We start from the raw sequence: 25774 nt of genomic DNA, 5'->3' as shown, positions 1-25774 counted from the left end.
AATAAAAACCTGACTCGCTGCTGTTTAATCTGAAAACGTTTTCCGATTCGGTCACGGTCCTCTTCGGTTGGAAACCCGCTGTATCAAAATCCGGACAGGTCGTATATTTTGCCTCGCATCGGCTTGGACATTTCCGATTCTGCTAATCGCTGGTCCTATAAATCAACCCCTTAAGAGCCCCAGCCGGGTACAATCTCTCTATGCGGTGCCATACTAGACTCCAAGTGCTAGTTGTGTACTATACCATATATGTACGATCCGATCGTCTGGCACTTCAGATCGCCATGTTTGTTGTGACGGGCGCCAAGTCAACAGGTCGCTTCCTTGCACTCCATCTATTGATGAACTATATTCACACGCATGTATGTACATAGATCGGCTGGGATTTCATTTGAATTTTCTGATTTATTGCCACTGCTCAAAATACTTAAATATAGTACTTTTTGTGATTTAATAGATCTACAACAAAAATAAGCTAAGATATTGTATTCTATTAATCAGTTTATAAAAACCACAAGGATTCCTTAGCTCTTTTGAAGAATACATTTTTGACATTTTTCTTGACTTTCTTTAATGCCGCAGGACTTTTAAAGCTCAAGACAACTGCCGTACAAACGTACAACAACGTTGTATTTTCCAATGTAATCGAACTTTTGATTCTGAAAGTAAGTTTCGACTTGTTGCATTTACACTTGCACAAATAATCGAATACGTGCCCAAGATTTAATTGGCACTTTATGATCTCCGATTGCCGGCGAAATGCCGTCGCCCGACTGACTCGACTGTCGATGTGCGTGAGTGCGAGCGAGCCAACCGTAGAGCCGATAACGGTAATGGCCGAGTGAGGAGGCGAACGATTGGGCAAAGAGAAGGGCCGATTAGTCGATTGACGTTTGCCGCACTTGTTGTTGTTGTTGCTTTCGGTAGGTGGAGCGTAGCTGTGAACGTTAACCCTTATTAACCCCAGCAAGAAATTGAAGTTCCATTGAGTTGTTGTATCTATTGTGTTCATATTTTATTTAAATAGCTAAGCACATACATATACACACATACACATTCACAAGTTATAAATTAATTGCCGCCAAATTGAACTAAGGAAAGATGCGGGTGAATACGTTAAAATTATTTATTTAAATGGTAATTTTGTTTGTGTGCTCGAAGAGTGCGTTACATTTAACATTTAGTACGGCTACATTAACTACGGCTAATTGTTATTACGATACATAAAAGTAATAAACGTTAAAACTCTTTATATATGCGGCTATTTACACGGGCTGAAGAATCAAGTTGCGCTCTAAAATGAGTTGCTTGTACTAAAATTATGTTTAACTGCAGCGAGTACTTTTAAACGTTAATCGGCTGGGACGGCTGGTTTGAATTGTTCTTGTTTTCTCGGGCAACTTAGTTACTACAGCTTACGAGCTAGGCATTTTACTTTAAACTACACACGTTGAACAAAAAACAAACATAATACAAGAATAATATAAGACTTGTTTAGCTGCGAGGACTCTGGCGCGTGTCGAAACCAGGAATATACAATCACAAAAATTAACAACGTGCAATATTCCAGGTGCGACGGCCGCCAAGTCCTCCATTCGTCCGGCTGCTTATTAACTTCTCGTTGTGGTCGAAACAGTCTGACTGCGCGACCTAAGGGTTAAGCCAAGTCCAAGGCGAGAGCGGGAGCACTGTAGGACACATCGCACGGTTGTCCTCCTCCTCCCACGCCGCCTACTCCGCCCCGCTCGCTCCCACCCAGCAGCGGATGATGGGGCTCCATGTAGCTGTTACTGTCGCCGCTCGCCGCATAACAGGAATGGTCGTGTCACATCGAGAGCGTGCCCACTGCCGCCGCAGCGGACATCTGCGCACTGTGCTGCTGCTGCAGCTGGTGCGTGTGCGCCGCCGCCGCCACCAAGGAGTGGCTGTGGGCGGCCAGGTGGGGATGCAGGCGCATGGCGGGAATGTTCATCGCCGCCATGGGGTTCATCGAGTGGGCCAGCGAGTGGGAGAGGTGCAGGCCCGGCTCCAGTTTCGCCTTGGCGTCCAGCAGCTGGCTGTAGTCCGCGTGCTGCACTCCCACGCCCATCACGTTCGGATCGCTGCCCTTCTTGTTCTGCTTGCGCTCCTTGGCGCGGCGGTTCTGGAACCAGATCTTCACCTGGCGCTCCGACAGCGACAGCGTCTGGGCGAGCTCGCTCTTGCGCCGGATGGTGATGTAGCGGGAGGTGCAGTACTCCTTCTCCAGCTCCAGGCGCTGGAAGTCGGTGTACACCACGCGGTACTTGTCCTTGGTGCGGGTTTTGCCTGCAAAAGAGAGGAGAAAGCTGTTAGTTGAGTTGGAAAACGCTTTTCAAGGAGGCATTTCTAGCATGCAAAAACTTATTTATCACATATCAAACCATTTAGAAGGAGTATCAATAACAAAAATCATTCAACTTGCATTAGAAAATAAAATGATCGAAAGGATTCATGGTTATGGTTCTTGAAAACCAGTGGACTCGATATAACTAGCAAAAAGTCAAGATCTGCAGAGATCATGTGCAATTTCTGTCGTCAGAGGGCCGAAGCTGTCGGCCAAGTTTGCCAGCTGATGTGGGTGCCAAGCGAGTGGAGTGACTGGCGTCAGGTGGACAAACATGTTGCTCCTCATGTGCAACATGTTCCAGCTCATCTTGCTATAGCAGATGACAATATTTAAATTATGATAGCCATAGAAGACTGTCACATGCCGAGCGGCGAGATTGGAGCGGCGTAGCCCCAGTCGAAGCGGTTCACATGAAAACCACTCACAAGAGCCGACGACTCTGGGAGCAACGATTCTCCGAAGAATCGCTGAAACGGGCAACGTGGCGCTGGGCTGCGCAATTAGTCAATCAGAACTCGAACGAATGACGGATCCGCAGGCAGCGGCCATGGAATGAGCCAACGCTAGCTAGACAAGAACGCCGGAGAACTCATCTCCGAAGGCATGAAAAAGGCCACGGGATCGTGGCACAGTCTACGTACGTGATAAACACACCCACGCCGGCGGGAAATACTTGTGGGTAAACAGCATTTCGGCCCGGGGATTTGCTCTAATTTTTTATGTGCAGCGATACCGTGGTGTTCTCACAATTAAAATTGAGCAAATAGGCAAACAAGCAAATATTTTCACAGATGATAAAGTTCAACAGCGACGGCAGCAGATAGGCGAAGAGTGCCAAGAGTGCCAGGAGTAGGTGTTGAAGACCTCGGGATGCCCTGCGATAGGTGATGTATGGCCACTGACCATGTCCATATCCCAAACCCGTCTAGTTATGCATTCATAATGCGCTCGCGAACATGAGTTCTTTCGAAAATTCAGCTGAATCCTCTTCTTGAGTTTCGAAATCGAAGAAGAAGAAATGCTTTCTTCTGGAGAAGAATTGCTGAGAATGGGGTGAAGAAATGCTGAGAGCGTATCTTTCGGGGGAAGAAATGCGTCAAGAATACTATAACTCTTTTTGGTAAGCCCCGCTAAACCGTTTCCCCAGGCCCCTTATCTCCCCCCTCCCTAGCCCCACTCTTCTGTTTGTTCTTTACACTTTATTTGGACGTGAATTTATTGCTGTCGCCGTGGCTTCTCGTTTGCTTAGTCTAATGTGGCAATCGCAGCAAGAAGAACTCAGGCGAGGAGCGATGTTAGAACCCAGTTGGGCACACACACTAAATCTAGATTTTTCGCTTCGCACTATAAATCCACGATTTCCAGTCTGCCTTGCCATTTTAGTGCTTTCGTTGGGAAAATCTTCTCGCGCGTGCGTTCTTGGGCCCCCAAATCTACTGATAAAGAGCGCTGGGCTCCCCGAACAGAAAAATAACTCGTTCAGGCAGACCTGACGGATTTGAGGAAGTGCACAAATAAAAATGGCTAAATTAGAACAACAGTGCTATCAGCTCATAGGATTTACCGGGTAAATAGTGGAAAACAAAGCATATTTTCGGCTGATTTCGCAATGTGAGGTAAACTATGCGTAAGGTGGATGTACTTAGATGGGGTTACATAAAAGGGTAGGATGATCGCTTGAACTTCATCTCCTTCCTCACTGCAACCCAATTTCCAGCCAACTTCTGCGGATCAGAACATTCCCCAAGAGGCTGCACCACAGCGGGGCCGCCTTATCTCTTTCTAAGACTTTATCTGGTTGCCACTTGGAGGCTCCCACTTCTCACACCTGAAACGGAGCGCAAACATGGGCAAATCCGCACGGAATCGGGGACAAACTGGAGCAGGGCAGTGGGCGGTGCACGGGTGGGGGCGCGGGTGCCTGGCTCCGCTGACCTTCACGGCCATAATCTAATAAATCGTACATACCTACGCACATATATGCACAACTATAATACCAGCGAGCCGCGTGCTTTATGGCGTTAATAAACGGGGCAAGACAAACGATGGGTGTGGATCAACTTGATCCTAATGCTAAAGCTGCGTTGTCTGAACCCCCAAGATCCTACTGAGATCTCCACTCGCCGCCTCTTTGCAGGAAGATGATAAGATTGTGAATGAATGGCAAAAAATCCGAAAATCCCCGTCACTTCTGCAAACAATTGAGCTCGAAAATCCGCCTCGTAGATATCTGGCATATCCATCCGCTATATGTGTGCATATATAGTATTCCGCTTATTTTACTAGCAATTAAATAAAATTGTGCGTCAAGGTGTGACATTTTTTATGGCTCTGTCGCTGGGCCCCAACGCAGCGTAATTTATATCGAATGGGGTTCGTTCCTAAGTCGAACCAATTGAGAGTCTGATTTGAACTGCTAATGCTTTTGTGGTGTTTGCCCCGCATGTAACTATAGATTATTCAGCCGGCTTTGCCCGGCGGCGAAGTTCTAAGAGCGGCCAGCGTACGCACTACTAATCCCAGTTGAGGTCTGTATCAATAATATCGACGGAGTTACAAACTGTAGAGCTCGGATCGTTGGACATTTGTCCCGATAAGCTTTAATGGCTGTTCCCCACTCATCGAGCGTTCTTGGGGGGCAGGAGTTCGCCGGGTGGTTGGTTGGATTCAGATGGTTCTTTGATCGCACGCAGGCAGCACTGTGCGAAATCATAGCCGAGGTGCTCTCATACCAACCAAGGCAACCAGAAGGCGCTGTGCAGAATGTGGTTACAGGCATCGCTCAGTGCATTCCGAAGTAATTCCAGGCCAAACAGCGGCAATCCCGCCGACGGAGTCAATTGGCCCAAGTGCTGCCGCCTCAACTTCGCATGCCGACAAAGGAGAAGTGTCCAAACAGTGGAAAGCGATTCTCTAATGTCGAACAGCTGAAGTAGAGCAAGAGCAAGGATCATTTGGCCATAAATTGTAGCGGACTGAGGAGGTCTGGTCTGGTCTGTTTCCCATTAGAACAGCTGTTGATTGCTGGGCAATTATGTGGTCCGCCCCCCGGGGAAAAATCAGTGGCCAAGGACAAGTTGCAGTTGGGTAACTGATGCCACCACTGCGGTTAGCCACGGTCTCGGATGGTGGTGATGGTGCTGGAGGTGGAGGAAGCATCCGCAGTTGCTGTGTCCTGGTCATGGTGGTTTCTCCGCCACCCCGCTGGGCGTTAATTTGTCACTGAGTGCTGAAGACATCACCCCCGTGACCCGTGATTTCGGGTTGTTGTCTCTGTTCCAACCCGTGAAAACCTATTGGGAGACATTTATTACCTGGCTACCATAAGTCAGCTCCGCTCGAATTTAAGCGCTTTTTCTGCCTGAAGATTAAAGCGATAGTCCTGTGGCAAGCGGAAGTCCTCGAACGCCAGCGGAAAGAGCAATTTCGTCAATGGCACCCCGGAGATTTGGACACACAAACCTCAACACTTGACTTTTTAACACCCCATTTGGCTGCTGGAAGTTCCCCCAACTATTTCGCCCAGCTTAAAGACTTTTGCGAATATTTGGCTTTTCTTTGTTTCCACTTGTTTCGCTCTGCTTTTGTTTTGTCTTTCCACCATCCTCATTCCGCCATCCTCCAGCATCATAAACGTGGAATACTCGTAGGATGGGGCTTATATATGTCTTTTTGGCTCTCACCACCGAGCGACAATATAACAATAACATTTATTTGGCATTTTGCTGCTGTTTTAGCTGCTCTTATATCGTAAATATTAGCTCAAATTACATCATAAAATCATTTGATTCGATTTGACGTTTATTTTTCCTTCTTTCTTCCTTTTCTGGGCTAAGCCTACGGTAACGGTACCCGGTGTCCTTGGGGGAAGGTCGGGGTGATAGGGTCGTCTTTACCCTTTGCCTTGCAGACAGATTGGGTTTTCAAATGGTAAGTTTAGTAAGAATAAGTGATTGCTTTGTTTTATGAGGATTAGAAAGTAGTTCATGTGTATATAAATGTTATATTTGAACATAAAACGGTTCTTAGCCTAGGGATTACGAATCTTTTACATCACGTAACATAAAGTATCCAAACATAAACTTAAGTTCGTACCACAGACGGAAAGCCAAAATGGACACCGTCAAAATGAAACATGCGACATGCAAACACGTTATATGGCAGGCGGACATACATATGCAAATGTGAGTTCTTCTCCAAGTTTTCCTCTTTGGAGACCACTCCCAGATAAATTCCGGCCCCTCCTCCTCCTCCTCCTCCTCCTCCCTTGATCACGCTGACACGCAGCCCCATAAATGCGAATGGGGTAAGAAACGAGGCGGCGTGGATATAATCATAATATCAGATCGCGTGCAACAAACGAATGCCGCTCGTACGTGCCCAGATGTACATATACATCCGTACGTACATACGAATAAACATATATCCGACATATATATGCGGCACGCAACCTCGAGGCACGCCAATGGAGTGGCAGCGATGGCTCCAGCTCTAGTCCAAGTCTGACTCAGAGCTCGCTTTATTTATGGCTCAAACGCAGGAGCAGAGGCAGAGCGAGCGAGCGAGCGAGACGGAGGCGAGGTGGGAAAGAGAGGCCGATGTGGCAGGAAAAAATGGCGGCCATCGAAGGGAAAAACGCGGCCCGCTTATGGCCTGAATGAGATGCCATTAAAGCCATAAATACGCCAAGTCAGGCAATAGAAAGATGCGGCGAGGAATACAGCCAGAAATGATGGAAAGGAAGGGGGCTAGCATTTTTTTCTTAGGCCACTAAAAATTATTTTCAAATGTACGTTAATTATTTGCCACGGCGATGCAAACAATAAACTTTATGGCTATATGATTTGGGGAATATGAGTAGGAAGTGGCGGAGGGGGTCTTTATGACCCTCCCCACTCAGTCGCAAATCAAAAAAATTGCATGCATCAAAAGGAAAAACACAAAAATCGCATTAGAGGCAAAGAAGGAAAGCTAACTATAGTATTTCTTAGTAATAAATGGAAAATATGCAGGCTGTGGATGCAACTCCTACCGCTTGCGTCCAGCAAATCACTCAGATCCTCTAAGTTGGGCGAGCTGCTCAGGTCTGCGATTCGACGGGAAGGGATTAGATACAAGGGATTAGATTCTGTGTTCATCATTAAGAGTATACAAATTATTTAAAACATGTCTTACTTAGCGATAAGTTCTTTCGCAGCTTCATCCTTAACTAATGGATATAGAAACCAAATGAAATCATACAATCAAAACCCATTGATCACCACAGCCACAATAAATATTTAAAAGCCCACTGAAGCCCACAGTATTGAAAGCAAATTTGCGCTTCATAAAACTATTACTACAAAATAATGTGCAATAAATTCCTACGGCTGCGCCGAGGAACACTATAAATTTCCCAGCCATTCCCCACCGATTCTCCGCCCCCTAACCCTTATCTCAGTGTTTTTTTTTTTTTGGCCCAGGCAGGCGGTTCGGGTCAGTGTGCAACAATATTTGCTTGAACTCCGAGGTGAAACTGAGCAAATGCGGCAGGCGCAAACAGAATCGGAAGGGAATATATGTAAGTACATAGTTGGACCCGTTGGCGAGCACCATATACCACCTAGATACCACCTACAGTCCACAAACAAGAAGGGCAATAGTAATCCGCGGGCTCATCAAGCGTATAATCATCCTAATCAAAGTCGGGCATAAAAATCACAAATATGGCAATCATATATATTCGCGCGCACTGGTTCATTCATGGTTGTGGGTCACTTATACGATGGCGGGGCATTTCATTTAGTTTTTATAATTATTGCTACTTTATTGTATTGTTAAGCGATTAACGTTGCCCACCGGCCATATACATACGAATCTTTCTTTCCGCTTTTGCTACCGTATCGTAAATGTTGTCACCTCATAAAAGGAATCGCCAAACGACTCGAAATGAAATCAGAATTCGCTGCCGCCTCCCACTCCCCACTCCCCAATCGCCAATCCTCAGGCACCAAGCCTCAAACTTCAATCAGTCAGCTACTCAATCATTCAATCGCGGGTTGACTTTGGCCTGAGACACTAGCAGGTGTCATCCGTCCGTCCGTCCGTCCGTCCGAGCCATCATCATTGCAACGTTTGGTGTTGTCATAATTCAGGCGGAGCTCGTTGATTGACAATCGGATTTCCCTGTCACTTGGCCAACTTGGCCAACCCCCCAAACAAAAGGCTTTCGCCCCCTTTTCCCGATACGAGCTATGTACATATGTACATCGCAGTATTCCCACTCGTCCATTATGGAATTATGGTTTATGGCGAACAGGAAACGTGGCTATAATTTACAGTTTCTCTCTTTTCTGTTTACTTTCATTGATAAACTAACTTGAGGCAGGACTGGGCAATGGATTGTTAGAAAAATATCTGAAATATTACATTTTGCTACAGGCTGCAGATGGTGAAAGATTACCCAATGGATTGTACAGTCCAAGTAGTTTCCACGGCTTTTAGTTGCATTCTACATTGATTTATAACTCATCAGAATAAAATGTGCCAATTTCCATTTATAAATAATATAATATAATTCGCAGCCCATTTTGAACTGCTACCATTTTAATTTATCACTCCGCTGAGTAAGCCGTCCGTAACCCCAATTTAAGCCCCCGGAATCCCTAGCGCCTCCAATATAAACTCGATACGCCTCGAATGGTATATCAAAAACATGAACATGGAGACCTATGCGTATATGGACATATATACGGCTGTGTGCGCAGGGCTTTGGGACAAGACTCAAATTTCTGGTTATTACCAATATCAGGGCCAATACAAATAGAGCAGGAAAACCCAAACACGATTCTGTTCTATTATTTGGACAACTAAGCCCAGGGCAAACGACACAGTGGTAACAAGTCCGTGACAAACGGACAGGGAGATGGGACGGCCTGGCCAGCGAGTTCCATGCTAATCCCATCATGTCAATCACCGATCCGAACGTACACTCCACGTAGATCAGTCGCAGCCAAAAATCGACTTCATTTTTGACCCGTGCAGGAGCGGAGGAGGAAACTTTGGACGGGCGAACGGGAAGGGTAAATGTCATCGGCAAACAGCGATAGTGCCGATAAGGAAACCGAACCACACATAGTTCCACTGCAGCTAGTGGCCATTTTCAATGGCTTATCTTGGGAGCGGGGACGAACCTGGTACTGGGAGCGGGACCCAGACCAAAAGGTATCCCATCCGCGCCGGTGGAGCAGTACGACACTTTCCAGATGCGTCGGGAAATCAATATAAATCCAAGCCCGTCATATATTCCTTCTCTCTCTCTCTCTCCCTTTCTCTTTCGATTATTTATGTGGCTAGATATAAATTTTCTGTGCATATTGACACATTAAATCTCAATGTGTCAGGTGGCATTAGTTTTTATGTCCCAACACGGGCAATGCTGAAAATCTACAGACAATCCCAGTAAGAACTCCTTGGGCCCCCAGATACATTTGTTCTCCGGAGAAATTATAACGACAATAAATTACGGACAGCTAATAAGCAAATATATATAAAGTGGGTTCAATGCAATGAGAAGTTGGCAAATCAAAGGATTTTTGGGATCAAAGAATGGGGATAACTGATATAATTGGTTGGATACTTCAGCCAACTTGGACAAACACGCCTTGTTGGAAGTTCCTTTTCTGAACTATGGACACTTAAATTTCTTGCCGTTTAATAATGATTGCATAGATTTGATCGTAAATGTCGCTATTTAGTTTTTATTGGAAGTAATACTAATTTTTATTGGTTTATGACCCTATATTGTTTTAATCAATATGCCCGTCGCAAACGCAGCGGAATCGCTTATCAACAACGCTTTTGACGTTTTAGATAACACGCAAAGAACTCTATTTTTTTTGTGGCCACGTTTCCATATCACTCGGCACATTATTGAAGCGACAGAAAATAGAACTCGCAGCCCCATGGGCCACAGTGGGTTGGGTGGGGTTTTCACCCAGGACTTATTGACAGGGCGGGCGTTTATTTGATTCCCCACGCTAGCTAATCTAATCGCAAAAGCCGCCCGAACCACCAGCCATTGAAACAAAAGTACACGGCATCTGCATCCAGCGACAATCGCGGTTGCCGTTTTATTGCCACACCCCGAAAGCTGAAGTGGGCCTTCGACGTGCCCTGCCACATGCCGCGAAGACAACAAGAAATGGGGCTTTTATAATTCTATTAAAAATCACGAAGTGTTAGTCACAGCCCCTCTTCGGTTGGAGAAGGCAGATTACTAATTATTACTCCATTTGGAGAAAGTAACAATTCAAGAAGATGCCAGGTAGATAATACTTGAGCAAAGTTGGCAAAAGGCGCTGCTGCTGATGGCTCATAGTGGCTGTAAATAATATCTAACTTTAGATTCCACTCTTACTTCTTAAATATTTGTGCTTTTTAGGCAAATGAAATACGACATGAATTGCAATCAGTCGCGCGTCAGAAAGGTGACATTCAGACAGCGGAGGCTAAAGGGGTTTTGAATAATAATAAATAAGGCAAACTTGAGCCGCCTTGTCGGCTTGATCGGCTGGATTAGCGGCCATAAACGCTAATTGCATGCCAACAGATTTTATGGGCTTAATGGATATCGGCGTTATTGTCGATATCGTCGATATCGTCGTCTTCGTTCTCCCCTTCTTGACATGCGCCCGGGTCATAAATCGTGCGCAAATGTGTGAGTGTTTATTCCTTGCCATGTTTGAGATCGCTGCTCTGCCATCTGCATTGCCTTTGCTTGTTTTTCCAGTTGTGGGAAAACACGGCAAACAAAACGCAAAAAACCCAAATAATCACAGAAAATTGGCATTAACTGAGAGAAGAGAGTCGAATTGGGTAGTACACTTATTGTTAAGTATACATATAATTTGTGGAAATTGAGAAACCTTCAATTGGACACTCCACACAATGCTAATTGCTGTGAGATTGGTATCCAACTTCCTAACTTTCAAGCCTGCACAGTCCAGTCCGCTACTCTGGTGGACTTTCCATCAAATGCTGGCTGCTTATTGGTAAGTTGATCAAACCATTTTCAAATGTTTATAGTTGTTAAGTTGATTTACGATACAAAATTAGTCAATGGAATCGGAATCGAGACGGAGACAGAGTGGAGCAAACAAACAGAAACACTCATGTGGACGGTGAACACGGGGTGGCCATAAATCAAGGCGTCGGATCGGGGATCTCGCGACCCCAACTGAATATCATAAAAGTGGAGCTTGAACAGAATTTGATTTTTATGAGCTAATTGGCCATTGGACTCGGATGCGCGCCAGGTAAACGGATTCTTATAAAAGCCCATACATGTACCGCGAGAGATGGACAGGGAAAAGCGCGAACAGCACGAGCTTGGCGGGAAGACAATGCAGTGCATTATGTGCTGGGCAATATGGAATCTTCGGGCTCGGAATGTGGCCAGGCGGATGCGGGAGAAACCCAAGCGCAGGGCACGCGGAATCGAAGGTCAGCGGAATATGACTAAGTAACTGAATACACGAAAATTGGGGTAATCGAGGTCTCTCGGACTAAAAGCCTTCGATGAGTAAGAGCTTATTTCGCATGACATTTTGAAGTATAGCCCTCAACTTCGCAGTAAAGCAGGGTATTATCCCTGGTCACAAAGTTATGTAGTAACCGATCATACCCCTCATAACACTAAATCTGTATTAAATAATATTCTTGGGTCTCCAAGGACTCACCTGGTTGTGGTTGTGCTGGATAGGCGGGCTTCTTCATCCAGTCGAAGTATGGCGGCTTTGATGGCGATGTCCTGTTGTTGTTGCTCACCGAATTGTTATTGTTGTTGTTGTTATGGGTGGACGGACTGTTATTGTTGTTGTTGTTGGCGACGGCACTCAAATGGTGGGCCAAGTGATGATGCGGCGACGAGGCAGAAGTCGGCGCCCCCGGGCTAGAAATCTCCGAGCCCGAAACGGTAATCGGCGGCGATGGGAGACCCTCGGCGATGTGCTGCTGATGGTTGGGTGGTGCGGAACCTGGTCCTCCATCGGTGGCCCCGCCAACACCACCGCCAGCGCCTGCTCCTCCGCCGCCGATGCTGCTGTTGGTCTCGTTGAGCTGGGGCGCACCCGGTGCACCGCCGCTACTGCTGCTCCCGGAACTGGCGGAACTGCTGGAGGCATGGGCGTGATGGTGGTGGTGCTGCTGCATCAGCTGGTGGGCCGACGTGGGCACATTCTGGACGAAGTTGTCCGCCGTGCTCGAGGCGGGTGAGTGCCAGTCCCCGGCAGAGGCCGCCGCCGCCGAGTGGAACATGTGATGGGAGTTGTAGTACATCTGGTGGGCAGCGGCCGCGTGGTGGGCGGCATGCGAGGAGTCCACATCGCCCAGGAACTGGTGGTTCGGCGGCGTGTGGTGGTAGTTGGGCGTCCAGTTCCATGGCTGGCCCGCCGCCGAGGCATAGGCCAAATTGGCGGCACTGTGCTTTTGTGTGTAGGGCAGTGTGTTGTAGTAGTGCGAAACCATTTTGAGGTTAGATTAGGTGCGCTTTCTCCGAAGATAGTCCCAGTGCTCGGTCCTGTGTCCAATCCAATAGTCCGGCGTTAATCGCTAAATCTTTTCACTTGATGGCCAATATGTTTTAGTTGCACATTTTCTGGAGTTTCAGTTTGGGTTATATTGGATATATTTTGCTTTGTCAATCTTTACAGTTATCACTTGGCTGGTGATGTGTTTTTTGGGGTCACAGTCACATACGAACGAGATATCGATAATATTTCGAACCGCTATTTTACAGCACTCACTCACGAGATGAATTTTTTGCTTTCCAGGGCTAATCTACTGATTTGAAATGTTATTCCGTGCGAGGCGACGTCAACTCAGTACGCAGGTCGAACACGTACTGAAACGTAGAGCAAGACTCGACTGATAAAAAACTCAAAGCAGTGGAAAATCAGATAAACAGGCAGAGAGGCTCAAATAAAAACAACCACCGCCCGACGGCACTCACTGGTTGTCTCTTTCTGGCGCACGAGCTGTGCCTTTACTTGGGTCTTTTTAACCCTCATTTCCGTTGCTCGTTCAAAATTCAAGATGGCCTGTGTGTTTGACTACCGCCGTCTCCGTCTGCCTGGTGCTCCGTCTCTTTCGCACCGCTTTGCGATGGCTGGCCGGCAGGTGGCCACGCCCCTTTGAGCCAGGTATGCAGTTTGTCGTAATATCTTGGCCAAGAAAACCCCTTTTCCTTTATGGCCCGCTTTCGATTTGTATGTACTTTAATTGCAATTGCCGTTGGCTAATTAAGTAATTGCAGAGATGCGTGTGTATTATGCAATTAGTGGCTGTAAAATTATGTTGGCACGGTCGTAATAGTCGCGATATACCTCTATCTCGAGAACAATCAATGATTTATCCTCCGGATTTTATTCTCCATATCCATATACCGTGTTTGATCTGCACACACTTGTTGTGCTTACAGCCCCATTGTCCGGACCTTTGGTGTTTGCCAAGCAATCGCCGTTTATATGGGCGCCTCGATATTGTCAAAGCACTATGGTTCGGTTCTAGTTGTAAAGCTAATGCCATAATTGACATGTAAGCAACTATAAAAAATCGCAGGGAACTCAAAATAGCGGAAGAAGTCTGGCATTGATAAGGTGCTACATGTGATACAAGGGGCTTATGTAAAAAAGATCATTTTTCATCATTTAATGTAAACTAATCAATTTAAATTCACATGAGAACTTATTTTCGATCAAGCTTCACTGGAAGTTTAAAAAATGGGTGGAATTGAAATATCGATTATTTCATAACGACTTTTGCAAAACTATAACCCATTTCGTGAAGCAAAATGCAAAATTAGCCCTATTTGGTAAATAATTAATAACAGCAATAAAACCATTTACAAAACCTCCTAACTAACATAAAAACTAATAATTGAACGCAATTTGAATAATAATAAATAAATTGATTTATTTATAATTTATGACAGACACGCGTGTGATCATAAGATTGCAAACGCGCCTAATTATTATAATATTGGCAATATAACAAATTCAAAATATTCATATTGTGTCATTAATTATAAAACTATATATTATTACATATATAAGATTAGACTGTGAAGTCATTGTCCAATTATTTTCAAACCATTTGACTATATTTTTTCTCTACTCAAAGAAATATACTATATTCATTGGAATAATGTATAGTTGGTTAAATATACATCCTACCTTACATATCCCAGGTCAGCTAAATCCATTCTTATTAATTTTTCGCAGGAATTTCATTTTCCCTGCTAGTCCCAATTGTAATCCCTAAAAAGAACGCTAAGCTCGCGCCGATTGAGTAATCCCGAGAGTTCCAGAAATCCTCTATAGATCTGTAAAAAATAAATTCATTGATTGCAGCGATGGTCGATGGGATCATAAAACTGCAAATGTCGCGTCAAATAATTAGAAGTGAATGCAGCTGACACAATGGAGGATAACCGATATATCCCCGAAAAGGACTCGGCGGACACGGGAACAGAAGCACCCAGGCCAGTTGGCCTCGCGAGGGAGGTACTTAAAACTCACTTATTAACGCTGAACTACCAAAAACTGGTTCGGGTTCGTGTGCAAACAAAAAACCCCTTAATGTCCGTAAGACAAAACATGTTGTAAAACAATCGAAGGCCCGCGCACAAAAGGTGATTTTATGACTACGCGAACGCGATCGCTTTCGCATCGCCATTGCGACCCAAAGACCAGAATCCAGTAACCAGGATGCGATCGTAGAGGTCGCGCGGGAACGGGGACACCAAACATGGCCCGTAAGGTGGTGCTGGTGGGCTGACCTGCCCGTCGATCGGCCCGGGCCCATAAAGTTCACACAACAATTAGGCAGCCACAGCCCAGATTTGTTTTTTCCTCTTTTTCGCAAACCGTCAACAATTCGGCGGAATTTACTGCGTGGGCTGGGCCTGGAAGGGTAGGAATAAGGCCGGGCTCCTCGTCTCATCCCAGGCACGGGCAAGTCATGTAACACGCCGTTACCTGGAAGTCATTAGGGGCGCACAAAAAGGCTAATCCCTAAGTGATCTATGTAAACATATGGTAACTCCCCCTGGGCAGCAACTTCGAGATGAATCATCAATTTTTGGTTATAAAAACACAAGATTTGATAGACAAATTGTAATGATATGATATTTTTTCATCAAACAGAAACATAATATATAATATACAAACGATCTCGGACGATTAGCTGAGAAAGCAGCGAATCAATTTCGAACTGCCCTTCCGCCAATGAAAGATTTATTTCAATCTGTAAAACACTCTAATGCATCTCTATCTGCCCATCGTAAATTAGAATCTGTCCCCGCCATTGACATTAACAACCTGCCAAGAATTCGATGGCATTTATACATATTCCCTCAATTATGTTAATAAATCCATAAAGAAAGCAAAGCAAGCGCCATTGCCCATAAAGCAGACTCCGAAATAAAACTCAAGGGGCAATCAGACCATTACAGATATGTCCAAGTTCCAGTCCCGAAATAACAACCTATATCTGTGGCCTGGTGGAGCGTATAATGTGTCCGTCGACGCCAGACGGATGTGAGTGTGGATGGATGGATATGTATGGATGTGGACGTGTCTTTGTCGTGCGGCATTCGCTGTTTGTCGGTTCGTTTAACGTTTTTGAGAGTTTTACGGCCGTTTGCCCGGCCAAACCCCTCCAGAAAGACCCGCCTCCCCACCCGCAACCCGCAGCCAATCCCGCAGCAAGTGCATTTTGCGTTGTACGAGCCACCGCCTCCTCCGCCGGCGCAATCAAACACCTTTATGGGTGCCGCGACATTGGCGATAAAATATCTTTTGGTTAATAAAACAAATTAGAGTGGAGAAGAACAACAAAAAGCGGCAAGTCACCCATGGGTGGAAAGCCCAAATTGCTTTCGGATTCGCAGCCAAGCCTTCTTGTGGAAATTTCCTGGATTATTGCCAATCAATTGGATGAGAAGCATTTCTAAAACGCCTGAAAACATCCGAAAGTGTAATTTGATTTGGTAGTTTTATTTTCAATATACCGTCATTGTCGAAAAATAGACATTTATTAACAATGTTATGTATAGCGCGGATTAAAATAGGATTTTAGGGTAAACAAGTTTAAAAAAGTTTCGCTTAAAAACAAATTAAATACAAAAGGAAGTTTGCTTTGATATAAATCTTGCTTCTCCTCCACTGAGTGCCTCGAAAACGAAGTGCACAGCAAAATGATTGGGACATGCCACAGTAAAATAGGAATACAGTATCTAAGGACCACAAGATACAGATCAATCTTAAAGTTGCTTTTAGTTTCATTTTTAAGTATTTCAGAAGTAAAAGCGTATCAAAAATATATATATATGGTTTTTTTCGTATAGGCAGCGAAGTTGGAGTTTTCGTTGATATGCATTGCTAATTTATTGACATGAATTTAGTGTCAACTAGGAGTTTATAGTTTATATAGTTTATATAGTTTATAGTATATTTGACTTGTAAATTGGTACTTTAATATTTTTGGGACAGTCATAAAGTTAAATGAAATGTACAACTAAAGTTAAAAGGGGTACTTCGTTTATCGGCCTGCCAATCATTTTAATTAAATCAAAGTGGTCTTTAATGTGTTATTTGCATATTATAAATTCTGAACAAAATGTTATTTATTAAACAATCAATTAAATAAATACTCAAATCAATTCAAACGAAAAATTCAATCCTATAAACTCCCTTACAGCAATGAATCATTTCGGAAAATCGAACTGTCACTCTAGTTTCAGTTAATTAGTACTTTGCGGCTTTTGATACAGTTCTTCCTGCTGGGCATCCAATTCGTCAAGTCTCTTGGACACGCCAATCGAGTTGATATGCAAGCAAGGCTGAGCACACGGACTCACGGATAATGAGCCCAGGCCCTTATATCGCTACAGATGTCTATTTATATATGTACAGAGGGTAATTGCTCGTTCCATTACTTCTACGCGGAGCCTAGAACCTCGTTGAGGATCATTTCGCGGGTCATTAGCTGTCCGTTGGTGACACGCGTCCGCGATCGACTCCGGCTGAGCTGGGCCCTCCGCTCCGCTCCCGCCGGTCTTTGTCGCCGGGCCTGTCGATTTCGCTGGCCAAAGGCTGAGCCCGTTTGCAGTGCCTCCAACAGACTGTCCATCACGCCCTCCTGCGTCTGCGGGGCATCCATGTCAACCACTGCCTTCTTACGCTGCTGGCGCTCCTGTTGCTCCCGAGCAGACTGCTCTCGGGCCTCCTGCAGACGGCGCTTCTTCTCCAGCTCCTCGCGCACCCGCACATTGTCGTTGTGCGCCGCTTGGAAGGCATCCTTGAAGGTCTTAATGTCCGCAAAGAACTCCTCCATTGTGTATTTGCTGGGATCGAAGGCATAGTACTCGCTGAGGTCCTTGTACAGCTTCTCCATTTGCAGCTGCATTTTGCCTGAAATTAAAACAAGATGTTAGATAATTCGTTCTTACTCTTGCCGTCTGAATGAAATATTCGTTCCGATCAGTTGAGTTAATCTTACCCAGCACGTCCACTTGTTGTCTGCACTCCTCGGCAAACTTGCCCATCACCTCGCTAAACTTGTCATCATCACACTGCGGCACCTTGTTGTTCTGAAGATCAGTTTCCAGGTTCTTTACCGCCGAATTCATTTGTCGCATGGCCTTTTGGATGGCATCCATGTTGACCCGCGACGCTTTATTGACATGCGACAGATCGTCGTAGAAGTTTAGGGCATCCGGGAATTTCTTTTCCACCAGGTCAGCCAGGTAGTGCAGCAATGTCTGCTTATTATCCGCATCCTTCGTGTTGGACAGTTTGGTTAGATAACTGATCTCAAAACCAAAGGCGGCCTCGTTTTTGGAGCCCGAGTTCATGTAGTTTCCAAGCAGCAGAATCAGCTCCAGGATCTTTGAGAACTTTTTGCTATTCCGGATCTCTTCGCATGCTGCCGTTCCTGCCACAATGTCGGGTTTGATATCCTGCACCATGTCCGCGTAGGTCAGCTTGAAGTTCAGGTTGTGAAGTCGCGGCGAAAGGCGTTTAATTTCCCCTGAAATGAAGTAGACTTATTATTCTGCGCCTTCTGAGCTACAAACTCCATTCGCCTTACCTATTGTGGCTGCAAACTGTTCAATCGGCGGTAGCGGTTCGCCCTTGGCCTTGATCTCCTGCAAACGCTTGAGTTGCTCTGGCGGCGGAAGGTACTGGATAAGTTGCTGCAGGATATTGGAGGACAGGATATCGGTGTCGCAGCGCAGCAAGCAGATCTTGATCTGTTCGTAGGACAGGTGCTTCAGCGATCCTCCCAACATAATAGCCAAGTTCTGAGCCGTCTTCCCATCGAGCACACGAAGATCGACATTTTTCTTTGTCAGCGTCGTCGGCTTGTCCACCGCATCCTTCTGTTCTTTCTTCACAGGTTTAGAAGAGAATTTCACGGCCAGCTCTGCGAGGAAGTCATCCTGAGCCAGCTTATCCTCCTGGCACTTGACCCAGAACGCCTTGTCGGACATTTTGGCCGGGACAATGGCTTTCCAGTTGGCCCGCTTCATGGGATTCTTGACATCCCACTTCTTCTTCGGCTTCAAACCATGAGGCAGAACGGGAACCATGGGCCCCATCATCATGGGCGGTGGTGGAGGGCCTCCCGGTCGCATCATGCCTGGCATGGGTGGAGGCGGTGGGCCTCCCATTCCGGGCGGAGGAGGAGGAGGTGGCGGTCCACCTGCCCTTCCCGGCATGGGAGGTGGTGGTGGAGGCGGAGGTCCACCACCTGCTCGGCCCGGCATAGGTGGCGGCGGTGGGGGAGGTGCTCCTACTCCTCCTGGTGGTGGCGGGGGCATGGGTATGTTTACCTTGGGAAGCTTATTGGGCGACGGTGCCGCCACACCATTAGCCTCCATCAGCTTGACTTTCTCCTCCAGATGAGCCGCCTTCGCTTCCGCCTCTTGCTTGGCACTCTCCAGCTGCTCGATCTTCTTCTCGTACTCCTCCGACCGCTTCGACTCCTTGGCCTTGGCCTTCTCCACAATGTCGTCCAGCAGTAGCGAGGTGTCTATATTAAAGTTCCGGTTCTCGAAATTCGGATCACAGTAACCCTTGTGGAAGACGATTTGCGAGATGCACTCCTCAATCAGCTGATAATAGGCAGGTCGGAAGTAGAAGTCATCCCTGATGTACAGCAAATGCTGCAGGATGGACAGGAAGTAGGGCTCGGAAGTGGTGTCGGTCACCATGTTCTTCAGCACATCGAAGCAATCGGTGGCGTCGTCCATGTTGAAGGTTACATTATCGAAGCGCTGCACAAACTCCTCGAAGTCATCCTCGCGGATCTCGTTGAAGATCTTAAAGTGCTGCTGCAGGGCCTCATTATTGCTGGCCTCGACGATTTTGGTGAACTCATCTAGGCGATCGTATAGACCCATGCGCATAATCTCACATCGCAGGTGCAGGCGGAAGTTCAAATCCGTGGGGGTATTGGTGAGAGTATTGATAAAAATCAGGCTGTGGCAGGCCAATTCCCGTTTGGGATCCTGCTGATCCGATGCAAACAGGGCATCCACTATGGGTCGAAAGCGCTCGCTCGCCTTAAAGGATGTGGCTGCAATAGTGGTTATGGCTCGGAGAACTTTCTCGTAGCCATTCCGCTCATAGACAATGCAGAACGAGGCCAGCAGCTTGAGGGCTTCGCACATGGTCTGCGGCTTCCGGGGATCCAGGGATTGCGCCAGCAGCAGCACCACACTATGCTGATCCGGATTGAGCACCACGTTCAGACCCCATGTGTTGTTCATGATCGCCTTCAGGCACCGTATCGCCTCGAACTCGATCTTCTCGTAGCTGGCATTATTCTTCGACCGGGCCAGCAGCTTCTCGATCGTCCCGATGCCCGCCACTCCAAACTCCTTGATCCACGAGATCGGATTGCTGGTGAGCGCCACGCGCAGAGATTCCACACATTGGTACACCTTGTGCGTGCTGTGCTCCCCATTCTGCAGGTATTCCACGTAGTCTATGGGCTTCTCGAAGCGGGAGTTGGCGCTGCGCTCCAGTGAGTTTTTACCTGGAAGAGAAATTGGAGTTGGAGTCGGATGAGTGCACGCATTGAATTTCTGTAAAGCTATTTACTGGACAGCGGTATTTCACATAGTAGACAAAGGAATATGGTATTTTTATCTAATCTGATCAGTTCTTCTTAACTTAATCAATTGATAATTATGGCTAATACCATACATTTGGAAATCTTACACTTTTGCAATCAATTAAAAGTTTGCACAACAGTAAATTAAAGTAAATTTGTCATTCAACTCACGTTTGTGCTGGTTTCGATGATAAAAAGTATACGGGTTCATTCCAAAATAGCTCAAGGCTTATAATTTGAAAGAAAGAGGTTTGCCTCCCACCGACAACACACCTGAATTTAGTCATATCGGCGATGATTCATTCTACCCTATCATTAGTCTGCTAAATCGGAATACTTTCCCACAAACGTATGTACATTGGCAATTCGATAAGAAAATCATTTAATTAACGAGAAATTACCACTTAAGCGCTAATCTGGAATGTAATCTTTAATAAGATATGTTAAACAAAGGTGTAACATTATACACATATCAACACATTATACAAATGTGTTTTTAAGTTGATGGGCCAATACTCCAGATTTTCCAACATGAAGTTAGTACATTTTATGATAAAGGATGTACATAGGTGGCTCAATGCTTACACTTTGACGGTTCGAAATAGTCATCTGATAACTTTACCCCAAGACTGTGAGAGATAAGGGTAGTTAAAAGGCAATCACCACGACCCACCTGTGGAAGGGAGGCCTTCGGTGATACCACCCACCTCTTTTTATGATTACCTGCACCACTGACATCACTCAAATTGGCCAAAACCTGCCCACCACTTATACGTTTATCCGTCAAAGCAAAACTACGCTAACTGTTTTATTAATTAACTCAAAACGGCAAGCGAAGCGTGTTAATGAACAGCTTTTTTGTTGTCGGCCAGTCCATTGTTTGTGTTTTAAATTTAATTTCGCAACCAGTGGGTTCTGCCACAATAAACACGACCCACAAATACTTACTTCAGTCGCTCTTCCTCTCACTCGCAGCTATCTGCACCTATGAGATACGATTGTGCCGCAGCTCAAGTTTACTGACAGGCATCACAATTTATTTTCAGCTCGATTTTGTCATAATGTGTTTAACGTTTTCGCATATTTGCATTTTATGGCCGTTCCAAAGTGTAAGGAAAATCAGTCTCTGCCAACTACACTGAGAACTAAGCGTCGTCGGGACAGGAAATTTGAATTAAAATTTTAAATTTTAAATTTATAATCAAGAACAAACCCATTGAGATTTATAAGTAGTGGGTTATAGTCATTAGCTATATTTATATATACGATGTACAGTAAAAATACTTTCAGTGTACATAGTACATCCCTCTCTCTCTCGCCTTCGCGATGCACTTGCTTATACAACAAAAAGACCGAAACGCAAAATAAAAGAATCATTTCATTTTCTCACTGCCACTTGACGTAATTTAAATTGTATAATGTGCACGGTGGTGGAAATTCAATGTCTTCGCATTTTCATTTTTTGCGCTCGACTTTGTCACGCATTCGCCGTGTAGCACTTACAAACATACATACTATGTATAGTATAGCACTTGGTATTACTTGATAAAATGGGCGAGCAGATAGTCCGCGCGACTGTGGCGCAATTAGGCGTTACAAACGATAAGGGAGCTTTGATTCCAACCTCCGCAAGACTGATAATGGACCATGGCCATGGGGAACTAACTGGAGCGAGACCCAAAGAACGAAGCTGAAGCTGAAGCTGAAAGCTGAGCTGGCATTGAAATGTGCTCAAGATACAGCTGGCGATGTGCTACAGTGATAATTGGTCCAAGTAGTACAGTAGAGTACCCCGTAGTAATCTTGCTTGGATACTAATCTTGGATATGAATGAAAAGCACAGTTCGTTATAATAATTTCAGAAATAAAGTATTCTCAAAATTGAAGTAGAGTTAAGCAAATATATGTAGTTAACAAACAAAGTAATCCCCTCTTGACAAATTGAAGTGCTAACCACTTATGAGTTTACTTATCCAAAGGATCGTTGACATCACTTCCATCGGTTTAGGATGGATGGCCAAAAAGCGAGTGAGGGACATCCCCGTATGTGCTACAAAATAGAACCGAACTTGGCCACAAATCAAATTGGCTGCTGAAAAGGCGCTAAACAAACAGAAAGCGAAATTCGCACACAGCGAAACGGGGAAAGCACACGGACACGAGTTCCGTTACCTGCTTATCTTATCACAGGTGGAATGCAATATTCCGCAGCACACGACGAAAGCAAAAAAAGGTAGAAGGCAGAGTCACCCAGCTCAGTTGCACGAAAATCGATGGTCTGCTGTTTGTATACCCTTGCAAAGGGTGTTAAAGTTTTGCCAACCCGGTTGGTCTTTTAAAGTAGCTTGCAACATTACGGTTCAGACTAGAGATATACCCTAGTTTAGATTATTCTCTTTCTATTCCATAACTATAGTTCATAGCCAAGCGATACTCAATCTTCAAGCACGATTGCGGTCTTCTTTTTAAAAACCTGCACTGATGCAAGTGTTCCTTACCTTTCAAGTGCCACATAATCATCTTCTGTCGCTCCTCCTTCGATTTGGCCAACAGGGGCTCCCTCTTGTCCTTCGGAATGTTCATGTCCTCGATGATCTCCAGGAACTTGGCATCCAGCTCCGCAACGCTTAGCTGCTGGATGTACTGCTCAAAGTCCTCCACGCCCGGCACCACATAGTTGTCCGTGGACACGGGTCGTCCTCCATGGGCCAGGGTGCCACTGCTGATGGTTCCTCCCTTCGACTTCGAGGGTCTTCCGAACAGGCTGTCCAGGAGCCCGCCGCCCGTGGATTTGGTTTTCTCGTGACGAGACATTCTGCAAAGAGCACAGAAACATTGAATTCGATTTCGCCTACTTTGTACAAGTTTTAAAATCTAACCCCAGCTTTTTGAGGCGCATTTCGTTGGATAGCTAGGCGAAGACTAAACTAAGACCAAACAGCGATTTTTGGGGCCTGCGCAGTCTTCAATATTTTGGGGGAGACAACTCGCACAGCTGTTCCTTGTTTACAAGTGTTCGGGAGCAGCGAGCAGACCGCGGTTTCTGATGGCTTCCCAGCGAATGCATCCAATCGATGGACGGATGGCTGGGAGGTGGTCGATCATTATCAGCTTGGGTTTATTTACAATTATCTGGGGTGCCGTAATGTCGATTCAGCCTCAGCGGAGTGTGGAATTTTCAATTAACACGTACATTCTGAGGGAACGAGGCCCAATACAGTGGTTCTTCGTATTGGAAAGGGTGCCGATTTCCTTACACAAGTCTAAAATCTTTAAAGTGTGGAAATCTAATAAGAATTGTATTTTTAATATTGTGTGAATATTACCGGTAAGTTCAAAAATGATCAGCAAATAGCAAAAATATTCTAAAGCCTAACCACTTTCCAATTTAAAATCCGACCACTGTGCTATCCAAAACTCTGACAGCGTGAAAACGGCTGATTATAATTATAAACAAAAACGATAAAAGTTTACCGCAGCAAATTGGACAAATTCATTAATAATGCGCACTAAATTTACAAAACGAAGCGATAATCGCGGCTAGCCAAAATAGGAAATAGCACGTTATTCACAGCGCAAAACGGAGAGCCAAACGAAACGCGAGAGAAATTGGTTAGAATATGTGGCTATGGACGGAGTGATTCATTTGACCAGGCTGAAAGGCTGGCCGTTAGCGTTTGAACATTTGAATTGCCTTGTGTCGAAGGATGCGTTGGGAACAAGCTTTGGCTTTTTGCGTTAGCTTGGCCAACGCATCTAATGAATCACTAATGGCATCGGAATCGCAGCAGCTGAGCAGCAGAGGTAGAAAACAGAAAATCCAATAAAAAGGCAAACGAGCAACAGGTTTTGCGGATGGTTCTGGCTCGCTACACTGAGAACAAAGTGCTTAAATTGTAAAATTTGACTAGGAAATGAAATAAACTGTTGTTATTAGTGCTTATAAGTTGAATTAACTTTAAATTTGAAGATATGAGAGCTATAAACTGCTGCGTTTCAATATCTGCCATGCGAGGATATATTCAATAGATATATAGATAGATAGATAGGTCCCTGGTATTTTTTGCAGTGTGGCGAACGGGCGTGCCAACTGGCGGCAAATCATTCACAGTGCTCGGCTAGAGAAATCAAACTTAATATATGACTCCGCAAAAGGCCAATTGTGAATGGAGTGTTGTGTATGTGTGTGTGTGGGCAGAGGAGTGTGCGCGGGAGGGAGCGAGGAGGTGGGTAGTGGAGAGTGGAGCGACAAGTTCAAGCAGGGCAACAATTTCTTTTCAGGTCGCCAGTACACATAAGCATCTGCGGAGGAAATGCTTTCAACAAGATTTCTTTTGCCAAAGAATTTACAGCAATTGCCTCCTTCTCTATTTTGTTTACATGCACTTTATCTCTTTCCCTCCCCTCCACAACAACACAACCCTCCACGACCAACACTCCTTCCACAGACCGATCTACATATGTCTTTCTCGCTCCCGCTCGGCATTAGTTGTGTGCTGCAACTGCGAAAATGTAAACAAGTATAAAACCGTCTAATAACCGCTGGAATTCCAAGAAACGAAGCTAGAATTGGTAAGAATGCGCTCACCTTCGTTTTGATATCTGTGTCGCCTGCTCACTTTTGATTTTTTTCGGTGGTTTACGTCATAAGACCAGAAAAATAATGGCTTGCCACTCTCACACTGATAGAGCCACACTCGCGCTCACACACTCGCACACGCACACAAACTCGCGATCAAACGGCTTTTGTTGTGGTTGTTGTTTTTGGACTCTGGCTTTTTGTTTGTTTTATTGCGCGACGCTCGGCACAAAAAACAAGCTGCCAAGCTGTGCACACCGCTCCGAACACCTTTTCTTACAGTGTACTAATCCTTACTTATTTAGTTGTTGCTCTTGCTTTCCACTTTCGGCCACTTGTTGCTCTTCTGCCGGGAATGACACATGGAACACACTCCGCTAGCGGGCTTTTGTGCAACGCAAACACTGTTCTGCCTGGTTATTGGCCACTTGGCATGCAGATCGCTGGCTCTTCACGGCCGTTAATTGCGAAAAAACAAATTCTTAGCACAAGCGATTCGATTTGCTCAGCGCGTTGAGTTGATCGGAATTAGTGTGACCGCAGCGGGATCGCTGAATCAAACCACTCCGATTTCAGCGGTTATAGAAAAATAATCTCGGTGGATTTAGCCTGTACTTGAACCAAACAATAAGCTGCAACCCTGTTTTTATAACTTATTTATGATT

General features: G+C 45.4%; 2 protein-coding genes across 4 annotated transcripts; both read right to left on the bottom strand.

The window, feature by feature from the left end:
* Nucleotides 1-1112: 1112 nt before the first annotated feature.
* LOC117143158 (homeotic protein caudal) lies at nt 1113-13258 on the bottom strand. The gene is made up of 2 exons (XM_033307668.1): nt 12088-13258; nt 1113-2307 (listed from the first exon to the last, which is right to left on the bottom strand). The coding sequence occupies exons 1-2, from the start codon at nt 12872-12874 to the stop codon at nt 1826-1828; spliced, it is 1269 nt and encodes a 422-aa protein (XP_033163559.1). The 5' UTR covers nt 12875-13258; the 3' UTR covers nt 1113-1825.
* Nucleotides 13259-16388: 3130 nt separating this feature from the next.
* On the bottom strand, nt 16389-25651 carry LOC117143037 (protein diaphanous). Of its 3 annotated transcripts, none has more exons than XM_033307445.1 (5): nt 25119-25651; nt 23029-23345; nt 18500-20452; nt 17909-18439; nt 16389-17820 (listed from the first exon to the last, which is right to left on the bottom strand). In XM_033307445.1, exons 2-5 carry the CDS (start codon nt 23342-23344, stop codon nt 17348-17350), a joined length of 3273 nt encoding a protein of 1090 aa, XP_033163336.1. In that variant the 5' UTR covers nt 23345; nt 25119-25651; the 3' UTR covers nt 16389-17347. The 3 variants fall into 3 exon arrangements, with proteins under 3 accessions (XP_033163336.1, XP_033163347.1, XP_033163325.1); XM_033307456.1 differs by having other exon boundaries at nt 25407-25651; XM_033307434.1 differs by lacking the exon at nt 25119-25651 and adding an exon at nt 23410-23677.
* Nucleotides 25652-25774: the final 123 nt, after the last annotated feature.

Source organism: Drosophila mauritiana, chromosome 2L, assembly GCF_004382145.1.
Source record: "Drosophila mauritiana strain mau12 chromosome 2L, ASM438214v1, whole genome shotgun sequence".
NCBI lineage: Eukaryota > Metazoa > Arthropoda > Insecta > Diptera > Drosophilidae > Drosophila > Drosophila mauritiana.
Note: the sequence above shows the minus strand (reverse complement) of the source record. Positions and strands in the feature narration are given on the sequence as shown.

Coding starts and splice junctions, on each gene's coding strand:
- LOC117143158 (XM_033307668.1), bottom strand. CDS start 12,874: ATGGTTTCGCACTACTACAACACACTGCCCTACACACAAAAGCACAGT. Junction 2,308..12,087: donor TCCAGCACAACCACAACCAG/GTGAGTCCTTGG, acceptor TCTCTTTTGCAG/GCAAAACCCGCACCAAGGAC.
- LOC117143037 (XM_033307434.1), bottom strand. CDS start 23,429: ATGCGCCTCAAAAAGCTGGG. Junction 23,346..23,409: donor ATGCGCCTCAAAAAGCTGGG/GTTAGATTTTAA, acceptor TGCTCTTTGCAG/AATGTCTCGTCACGAGAAAA. Junction 17,821..17,908: donor ACAACAAGTGGACGTGCTGG/GTAAGATTAACT, acceptor TTTTAATTTCAG/GCAAAATGCAGCTGCAAATG.